Source organism: Hibiscus syriacus, unplaced genomic scaffold (genome assembly GCF_006381635.1).
Source record: "Hibiscus syriacus cultivar Baekdansim isolate YM2019G1 unplaced genomic scaffold, ASM638163v2 tig00111022_pilon, whole genome shotgun sequence".
Taxonomy (NCBI): Eukaryota; Viridiplantae; Streptophyta; class Magnoliopsida; order Malvales; family Malvaceae; genus Hibiscus; species Hibiscus syriacus.
This window is the reverse complement of record NW_024062956.1, coordinates 827766-838758: the sequence shown is the minus strand read 5'-3', so window position 1 is coordinate 838758 and position 10993 is coordinate 827766. Positions and strand designations below refer to the sequence as shown.

The following is a 10993-nucleotide window of genomic DNA, read 5'->3' as shown; positions in this document are numbered from 1 at the left end:
AATACTGTAAGTCACTGATCTAAATTGATGGCACATAGATTTATAGAAAACACACCTAGACATTATTATTGACCGTTGTATATGACGAAAATTGAAAATCTTTCAATACTCTTTGCCAGTTGAGAATAAGGATGTCAACTCATGACAATTTTTTCTCAACAACTTACGCATATATGCTGTTAAAAAAAATGACATGCATATTTTTTTAATAGAAGAATTAAGATTAAAATAGCAAATGGTTGGTTAGGACGATCTTGGTAACTTCCACATATCTTTCATTACTATTGTACACGACATAGAGTAACTTATCATGGAAAGTATGAAAAGGATTATTAACGTCAATTTCTGATCTGGGAACTGCATGAGTGCATCTTTTATTATTTTCAATATAATTATCATTCTGTTTATTATTTCTCTATAACTAATTGCTCTTGAATTACTAGGGTCAAAAATTACTTCCAAAACAATTTGAGGATATGTTAAAAGAATTGAAATGAAAAAAATAAAGATGATTATGACTACATTACTCCCATCCCTAGAGATAAATGGAGTAAGGCATATGATGAGGATCATCGATATGATCATATGACTACTAACTTGGTCAAGACAATCAATTCATCTTTGAAGGAGACGCACCGTTTGCCTATAACTTATGTCATCAAAGCAACATATTCGAGACCCTCAGAGGAGAAGTAGTTTTTTGAATGGGTGACGAGTATGTTGTCAATCCAAATCTTAAAAGATTTCCTAGATGCATATGTAGTAAAATCGAACAAGATATTCATTCAATATTTTTCATGCACAAATTGTATATTTTGAGTTAATACGTCCTTTGGAAAGTATATCGTAAAACTCGCATCAACTTAATCTACTTAAACATTAGTATGATTGTGAAGTCATTTAAACACCCAAATATTCATACCTACACGTCATTGTTACATGTTTACCTGTCCACGTTGATTACATGACATACATTGATAACATATACATACTTGAGACCATATTCAAGGTATATAAATATGCTAATGAATGAGAATGGAATGAAATTGATAACGAGCCTACAATGCTATAAGGTCCTTCATTGTATCACAATCCGAAAGGTTATCCAACATCAATTAAAATTTGTTCTGATATGGATCAGAAAAAGATCAGACGACCAAAACGATGTCATCATTGTAAAAACCCAAAGCACAACAATAAGAAATGTCTTGTTCTACTAGCATCATCGTAATATTTATCTTTTATTCTTCATTTGTAATTTATCTTTTATTAACATAAACTTTTTATCAAAACAACTAGTACTTGTTATATCTTTATATACGAAAAACTCAAATATAAACTAATAGATTTAAACAAATAATAACTTCAATTATTATATGATATCTAATAAAAAAATACAAATTATTTGAATATAATATACAAAATCTATTAACTTTTAACCAAACATGAAAAATGATCCAAAAATCACATGACACATAAAATATAAACATAGCACAAAAGACTAATAAACCAAACTCTACATAGAAATATTTTTTAATTTATCAAAAATTATATAAATATATAGAACATGTTAAGTTTGTTGATATACATAAAAGGTGAGAAAAATACATTTATTTATCATTTCATCTCAGAGTGGATTACCTCACAAGAATAGCATGCTTCTTTATATTTACATGGCTAAAGAGGAAGTGGAAGTCTACCTTGTATGCCTTAGCCAAGTCTTACTGCCAAATGGATTTAAATGTGATAAGAGATACTAATGGTTGCACATATCAATCTGACCCTCGCCTTGCAGTCTATCAATGCCGTGTGAAGTGGGTTCTAAGGATGAATCAGACCTCCTATAACCTATTTCAAGTTCTTTTTGCCTAAGTTGCAATATACTCTGTTTATTCTCAAGTGCCGTCCTCTCGTTCTCCAGCCTTAACCTCTGTAGTTCTCGATCTTTCTTATCACAGTACCTCAGCCATTTAAGTCGTTGTTTTTCAAGCTCAACAGCTTCCGACTGTAACTTCACCCGTTCCTCGTGAAGTTGCAGCATCTGTCTCTTGATCCAATCCTTTCGCACAAATGATGACCTTGTAGAGTCTTGAAATACTCCTATCTCTAAATCAAAATTGTCATGGCCAGCACATTGCGGTTGGAAATGACCTTCCTCTGCACTTGCTTTCTTCCTCTCATTGAGCTCATGGATCCTTTCCCCACAAATAGCATTATTATCATCTTCATTGTCCATTTCATCATCATTATCCTCACTGTCATCTTCTTCCTCCTCAGACCTGTTATTGTCTTTCAAGCATCTCTTAGGAAGTATGCATCCCTGGAGATCAAGATCCTGGCAATTGGGTATACTCTGTCCATTATGGTAAGCACACATTTCTTGGTAAAATAAATGTTTCGAGCTCAAAATCTTCTTCACGTCTTCCTTGGCCTTACGCGAGAGGTGAGGCATCGAGTCCATTAGAGAAGGATTCTCAACCACTCTACAACTAGTTCCTCTCCCAAGAATATCATTCAATTTCTTATATCTCTTGTTCATGTCATTAAATTTATCCTCACATTGTTGAGGTGAAACATGAGAACCTTTACTGATCATTATTTTTGATACTGTTTTCCACTTACCCTTCTTTTGCAGAAACCCCGATTTTCGTTTAAGTCCTTCTGCACCCTCAATCATACCATCATCTCCCACACAAGAAACAACAGCAATTAGAAGCCTAACCACATTATCGGTCCATTTCATTCTCTTCCATGGCCATCCATCCTTGCATTTACCCCCATTGGAATTCTCACCATTTCCATCTTCATTGTAATTTGGCTCGTCTTCTTCACTCATGCTTCCATCCGTCATAGAAATAATGGGACCAACTCCCTTCACTTTAACGACATTCGTCGAAAAGCCTTTCCAGTTCAAGCCTTTTGCCTCCATTAATCCAATGGTATGGTTCGAGTTTTCAAGGTCAGTCATCATGAACATATGATTGTTTGGCACCATGGAAGGTTGACCCAACTGGGGTTGTTGATCTCTGTGAATGGATGACTCAATATCGAACAGCCCTTGTCTCGGACCTGATAAAAACCCGCCTCTCAGACCCGAATCATCCATCTAGTCCGAAATCCAACCCCCCAATCTGTTGTTTACTTGCACGAAAAACACAGAAAAACAAACTCAAATTTCCATTGTTTATCAGCTAGTTGAATATTCAATACAACAAAACCCAGCTTCACTGATCCAATTCAATTAGTCAAACCAAGTTTCTCTCTCAAACAGATCAATTAAACAAACCCTAAAAAGTTGTAAATTTTAACGGCTCCGTTCTTATTAGTTCAAGAAAAGAGTATTGAGAACCTGGGAAAACAACCGAATCGACCAAAAAATAATTTATGAGCAATTATCATATCAAAATCCAAAGAATCCTTCAAAGCTTTAGAATCCCAAACCTAATCAGAGCAAAGATTCAGAGAAGACCCGTAAAATCAGTAAAAAAAATACTCAACAGTATCCAAAAAGAGAAGCTTATAACTTCTCTCGTACTGTTAGACAATCAAAGGAAGAATAATGAGAAAGCTAAGAAATTGGAACAAAATGATTTTAGTAATTGGATTAAAGAAGTAGATTACCTGTAGTTAATTATCATCGCTGGAGAACTTCATAAGAAAATGTAAGAGTTACTTTTTCCAGCCTGAAACTGAAAGAGATAGAAAGCTAGAAGTTTGCAACTGAAGTCGGGCAATACCATAGAGCTTTGAAATATGCTTAATTTACGCAGAGTCGAGCTACTCGTCCGATTTGCTAGATGCGATCTCTCGAATTGGATTTTAGAGTTATTTTTCTTTATAATTTAGATCAATCAAGTTGATTTAAAGTAGGGTAAATTACATAAATATAAATAATTATTGATATTTAAATATTTATAATAAATTTATCACTTATCATTAACACTTATTATTGGAGATAATAGAATGATATCATTACATGTTAAATCGATTAAATTGACATTATTTGATCATGTAAGATAATTATGTTGATGGATATTTTATCATCTTTATTTATTTCATACTGCAATTCATCTATTTAAACGTCTAGAATTTTATGTAAGTAAACATTTAAACTATGATCTCGTAATGTTATATGTTAAAATTTGATTCATGGTTAAGTAAAAAATATATTTTCTTTATCAACTTGTAATATCTTATATTTTTTTAAATGATAGGGTAAAGAGTGTCATAATAAAAAAATTACAAAAAAGTTTACATTATAAGAAACATCAAATTTAATGTGTGACAAGTTTATCATCTTCCCTACCAAGTTACTTCATTATATTTATCAGAGGATTACTCTCTATAAGCTTTTATTTTTTATTTTGTTCAAGAGTTACTATAAGTTTGCACCAAGTTTCCTAGTTTTCTTTTAGAGATCAAAAACATACTTTCTTTGAAAAATGAAATTGATTTTTGTATTCTTAGTAATTTTCATTCCAATTATTAAAGTTTCTCGAGACCTTTAACTTGAAAGTTTAATTATATATATTGAAATTATCAATTTCTTGTGTATCATCTAATTTGACTGTCATTTCATCAACATACAAAAATAAAGTTGATTTTGTTACACCCTAAATTTCTAAGGTAAAATTAATTTAATTAAGGGATCATAATAGGCAATTTTGAAAGATTATGGTAAAGTTGATTTTGTTACACCCTAAATTTCTATGGTAAAATTTATTTAATTTAATTAAAGGATCATAATGGGTAGTTTTGAAAGATTTTGGGTCAATCTCGTAAGTTTGGGAAGTTTATGGACTAAACCATTGAATTTTTCCATTTTTTCTGGTTAGTGGAAAATAAAAAAAAATGAGAAGTTAGTGGCTAAGATGGTTTAAACTCGTGTTCTAAGGTATGGTCAACCATCCCTCTACCATCTACCGTAGGTCACTGTTTAAGTATAATTTAATAAATATATTATTTAATTGTTTTGTCTCGGGTTATATACCCAAAATCTCCAAAATCGAAACCCCCTAGTGTGACAAAATCCCCACATTTTTTACCCTAACCCCCAACGTCTATCTCCATTCGCCGATTCGTCTGCTCTGGCCGCCAATGTGGTGTTTTGACTCCACTAGACGAACTGGCATCCTCCAACGACCCATCCTCAATCATCAACGACCCCAATCATTCACCGATCGTCATAAATCGAAGGAGAGAACTCTTGCGTCGCCACCGTTTCCCCCAATTACCTCCGATCTAGTCGTCCTCTGACCTCATCACCTATATCGTTAGCTTCTCCACCATCGTCTACTCGAAACACGACCGGGTTCGTCGTCCGAAATCGTCCCATCGCCAATTTGGGTAAGGTTCGAATGATTTTTCGGGTTGGTTTAAATTGTTCTTGTTGAATATTGGGCTATTTGTGGATCAATTTTGGTGTTTGGCTGTTTTCGGAGTTCTCGGTCGCTGTCAACGACCCCATCACCGTTGCATGTGCGACCACGCGTCGTTGCGTGTGCGTGGGGCTCCTCCTCCAGCCATGGTTCTTCTAGAAACGGTCCAGGTGAACCAAACAGACCCAACCCGATATGAACCGATCTATTTGACCAAACCGAGTCAACTCAGACAGAACTGGCATGAGTCAACCAGAACAAGTCTAACTCATTCACCTTGACCTGAACCGTTAACTTTGACCTGCCCGTTGATCGTTGACTTTTACCAAAAAGTCAAATTTTCCAAAAAGTCATATTTTTATATTTTTCGATGTCCTAAGTCCAAATCAGAAGTCTGTTTTGCCAAATTCAAAATTGGTAAGCTATTTTTTGACATTTTATCTCTCAATTTAATACAAATTTTCATGTTTAAGTTATGTTTCTAATGGTTTGGCCATGTATCCGAGACATTATGGGACGTGGAATTAAAGTTTGAGGGCGATCAAATAGAGTTTATTGGTTAATCAATGTGGCTCAAAAATCAAGATAATATTTTATCTACTATATACATACTTTATGGTACATGTTGGTGTTTTGTTAATGCATGATTGGAGTTATTAGTCAATTAAATAGAGTTAATTATTGATGGACTCACATTGAATACAATATAAAGTTAGTAAACCCAATAAGACTCAATTGACTCGTGTAAGGAACTAGAATATCGTTAAGAGATAAATCTAAGTTCAGTGATTTAATCAGTAAATCAATTAATCTCAAGACTCGTAAATTATGATTAATCTCTTTAAAGATTAAATTTCAGAAATACTTGGAGAATAAACTATGAAAATACTCGTATGATGTAAAAGACAAGGATTGTCCCTGAAAGTGAAAATAACCATGTTAATCGATCATAACCTTTGAGATGGTAAAAGACTTAGAATTTTGATTCTTGAATAAAATCCTAAAGACTAAAACATTGAGAGTAATATTTAAGTTTGAATTGTTCAGAAAATTGAATTAAGTGGAAAATTTTGACTGAAAGAAATTACCAAAATACCCCTTAAGTGTAAAATGACCCAAAGTACCTCCAAGCCCTGGAATGACTAAATACCCTTAGGGGCTGTTTGGTTCGGGGAATGTGGGATTCCCATGGGAATCCACATTCCCCCGTTTGGTTGGTCGGAAATCTCATTCCTGGTAATGTTTTATTACCAATAGTGGATTTTTTGGGTATATTACATGGAATGTCATTACCCCTTCCCTTAGGTATTGTTGGATTACCGGCGTTTTGGACTAAAATGCCCTTAAAAATTTTCAAAAATATCATTCTTCTGTCATTGAATAATAAAAATTCTACGAATGTTAAATTATAAATTTATCCTTAAACTATTTTAGATTTACAAAAAAAAATCTATAATTAAAATTTTATATGAAGTTCACGGGTTAAAATTTTTTATATTTTAAATTTTGTAAAAGAAAGTATATAAATTTTATGAATTTAATTTTTTTAAAGAAAATATATAAATATTTTCCAACTTGTTAAAAAAATAAATATATAATAAGGACAATTTAGTCAAATATACATTCCAATAATCTTTTAGGGGGTGTTTGGTTCAGGTTATATCTTATTACCAGGGGAATGAAATATCATTCCCCCATTAGTTGGTCAACATTTTCAGCCCCCGGTAATCTTTTATTACCAACAGTGATATTTTGGGGGGTATATTACCGGGAATGTGATTACCTCCATTTCCTTAGGTATTGTTGGATTACATGCATTTTGGACTAAAATGCCCTTAATTTTTTTTCCCAAAAATATCATTCTTCTGTCGTTGAATAAAAAAAATCTACGAATGTTAAATTACAAATTTATCCTTAAATTATTTTAGATTTACAAAAAAAGTCAATAATTAGAATTTTATATTAAGTTCAAGGGTTAAAATAAAATTTTACTCTTTCATTAAACCTATTTATCTTGTCAATTTTGTAAAAAAATTATATAAATTTTATGAATTTAATTTTTTAAAGAAAATATATAAATTAATTATAGTAGAATTCAACTTGTTAAAAAATAAATATATAATAAGGACAATTTGATAAAATATATTCTAATTATATTTTATTCATTTAACAAAATACGATAATCTTACATTCTTGTTAAACGAACCAAACACAAAATACAACATTCTCAATAATCTTATTCCTGCCGATAATCTTATTCCCATTAGTAATCTTATATTCCGTGAACCAAACGCACTCTTATTCTTATAAACCAAACACGGTAATCTTATATTCCTGCCAAACCAACCAAATACAAAATACAACATTCTCAGTAATCCTATTCCCTGGTAATTTTTTATTCCCACTGGTAATCTTACATTCCGTGAACCAAACGCACCCTTAGATGGGGGAATGTGAGATTCTCATGGGAATAAAATCAATATTCCCCCGTTTGGTTAGCTGGGAATCTCATTCTCGGTAATGTAAGATTACCAATAGTGGATTATTTGGGGTATATTACCGGGGAATGCCATTACCTCCCTTTCCTCATGTTGGATTACCGGCGTTTTAGACTAAAATGCCCTTAATTTTTTTTCTTCAAAAATATCATTATTCTGTCATTGAATAATAAAATTTTTACGAATGTTAAATTACAAATTTATCCTTAAACTATTTTAGATTTACAAAAAATGTCTATAATTAAAATTTTATATGAAGTTCAGGGATTAAAATAAAATTTTACCCTTTCATTAAACCTTTTTATATTTTTAATTTTGTAAAAAAATTATATAAATTTTATGAATTTAAAATTTTTAAAGCAAATATATAAATATTTTCTAATTTATTAAAAAACAAATATATAATAAGGACAATTTGGTCAAATATACATTCCAATAATCTTTTATTCCTTTAACCAAACACGGTAATCTTACATTCTTGCTAAACCAACCGAACACAAAATACAACATTCCCAGTAATCTTATTCCCTGGTAATCTTACATTCCCACTGGTAATCTTACATTACGTGAACCAAACACATTAAGTTCCAAAATGAATAAATCAACCTCAAATACCAAATTGACATAAATACCCTCATGACTTGGATTAAGTGAATGCCTTGGATAACTTCTGAAGATACCGGTGAAGCTTTATATGCTATAACGCCATTGAGGTTTATAGAATATGACCTAAGTAGGTCGATCATCCCTAATATTATTAAAATACAAGAAGTATTTAAATAACGCTTAAATACTTGTTCGTATTCTCATGATCCATCCAAAGATGGTTCTGAAAATGATCAGTTTGATTTCTATAGAGCGATTGAAACTAGAAACCTATTAAGATGCTTGAATTCTGGAATTCTATAAAATAGTTGCATACCATTGTTAAATTAATTTATCAAATTTCTCAAGAATCAAATGACTAAAATGCCCTTATAAGCCTGATTTATGGAATCACTTTAGGAATGTTTGAATCCTAAATAAATTTTGATACAAAAATTCTTGAATACCTTGCTGACATATTTGAATGTTATATGATATTGATAAATAACTTTCTGAATGACTGATGAATCGTTACCTATCAAACCCTTTTTTATAGGGATCTCGTTTATAAAATTCAATCAGTTTGCAGAAGTTTCGGGTTTACCCCGCTTGATAAATACTAATCACCTCCAGAAAATAATTGGGTCCTCTAGTGTGTTCCTTATTCCATATAATTGATTTACATGTTTTAAAATGTGATTTTTGGAAATTACAAATTTTTTGATGTATTGATTTACTGTTTATGAACTATGACTACATGACATGTATTTTATGGTTATCTGTTTTCACTGAAAAATATAATCGTTCATGATTTATGGATCATGGAATCTACTGTTTACTGTATGAATCGATTATTAGGATATTGTCTAGGTAAGATTCTGGAGTAGGTAGGTTCAACTCCGATCAAGATGGTAATTCCTCATGCAAGTTCAGCACCGATTAAGCTGGTAATCCCTTATGGGCCTAAGACGACTGGCTCCTAGACCCAATGGGCATAGTGGTAAGAACTTATGGACCATAAAGTACTCCTTTTGGGTGGCTCATATGTTGTGTGCATTTGGGCAAGTCCTTATGGACCCGAGAGCACACCCATCAGATGGGCACCTACGCTTCGGCTAGGGTAAGACCTTATGAACCCAAAGTGCTCTATTAGGTTGGCACCTACGCCCAATGGGCCTAGGATAAGTCCTTATGGATGCAGTTATGAGTAATTGCATATCAGTGTTCGGTTGAAGGGTATTACTGTGGTTTTAAAATATGTTTTAAAATACTAATGTTTTTAAAGGATCTGTACACATTTCTCAGTTTTGTTATAACACACTAGACTCTTCAATTCAATCTTCTGAATTTGTCTCTCTGAATACTTCCTTTATACCGTAAATTCATATTTTGTAACTAAAGACTTAGCTAATTGAATCTGAATTCACCTCTAGAATCTAATGACGATTGTCTCGCTAAGGAATTTATGTTTTACCTTATACCTGATGTCCTATTGCATTCATCAGGTTAAAAGAATCGATCCAGTGCAACTATCAACTTCAGTTTGGAGTTCCTTTGGCTTTGCTTGCATAGTACGATACAATGTGTAATTAAGGGACATGTAGGTCACATTTTATTTTTTATATATACTGAGTCGGAAACTTGTATGATTTTAATTATGTTTGTAATAAATGAATAATTTTCTAAACTTTTATTTTATGATATTACAAGTTTTAACAAAAAAATTAATTTTTCTTAAATTTTTACTGTTGGTCGCTCCGGTGACCATAATGTAACATTTTTGATCGAATCAGGTCACCCGCATCAGTGTGAGGGTGTTACATATTTCCTCTCATCATTTGCTTGCTTCACAAATAGCACGACAGCACTAAATCGAGTGAACCAAACTTGAGAAGATTGCTTTATTTAGTTTGCAAATTATTTAGAACTCCTATATCATATTTTTCAACAATCTTCACTAATTTAAGGTTTAGGGATAAAAACCATTCGAAGCTTTAACTCTCTCTTTCAATTCAATTTAGTATTTTTCTTTCCATTTTCGGATTATTATTATTTTTTAAATAGACTATCATGCTATTTACCAAAAAAAAAGTCCAAACTTTTAAGCTAAGGCAGTTTGAAACTAATGGAAAACTTTCACTTAAGATCACAGATTCTTCGTACTTTGCTTTGTGATTCTCTTTCGCTGTAAACATAAGCACTGATTCTCTCTCTTTGTATGATTCGGTCGTCTGCATATCCAAATCAAACCAAACCCCTTAGAAAACGACTTTTTACCCGCGATTGTTCTCTGTACTCTTCCCCTAGTAAATGACAAATATCTTTGTTTTTTCAATTATTTTTATCCATTTTCAATGAAATAAGATAAATTTCTTACCTTTCACGAGATGTCTTCTTAACTTTGTTTTGCCTGGGGTTTTACTTTGTTTTTCGATCTGTGTATAAATAGAAGGGATGGGGAGTCACATGGTGCTCTATGCTTTAAACTATCAACTTAAAGTTTGGGTCTTTAGCTGCTTTCTTGGACTCCTG

General features: G+C 32.2%; 1 protein-coding gene across 1 annotated transcript; it reads right to left on the bottom strand.

Moving 5' to 3' along the window:
- Positions 1 to 1605: 1605 nt before the first annotated feature.
- Positions 1606 to 3820, bottom strand: LOC120150388. The gene is made up of 2 exons (XM_039163070.1): positions 3622 to 3820; positions 1606 to 3131 (listed from the first exon to the last, which is right to left on the bottom strand). Exon 2 carries the CDS (start codon positions 3104 to 3106, stop codon positions 1757 to 1759), a length of 1350 nt encoding a protein of 449 aa, XP_039019001.1. The 5' UTR covers positions 3107 to 3131; positions 3622 to 3820; the 3' UTR covers positions 1606 to 1756.
- Positions 3821 to 10993: the final 7173 nt, after the last annotated feature.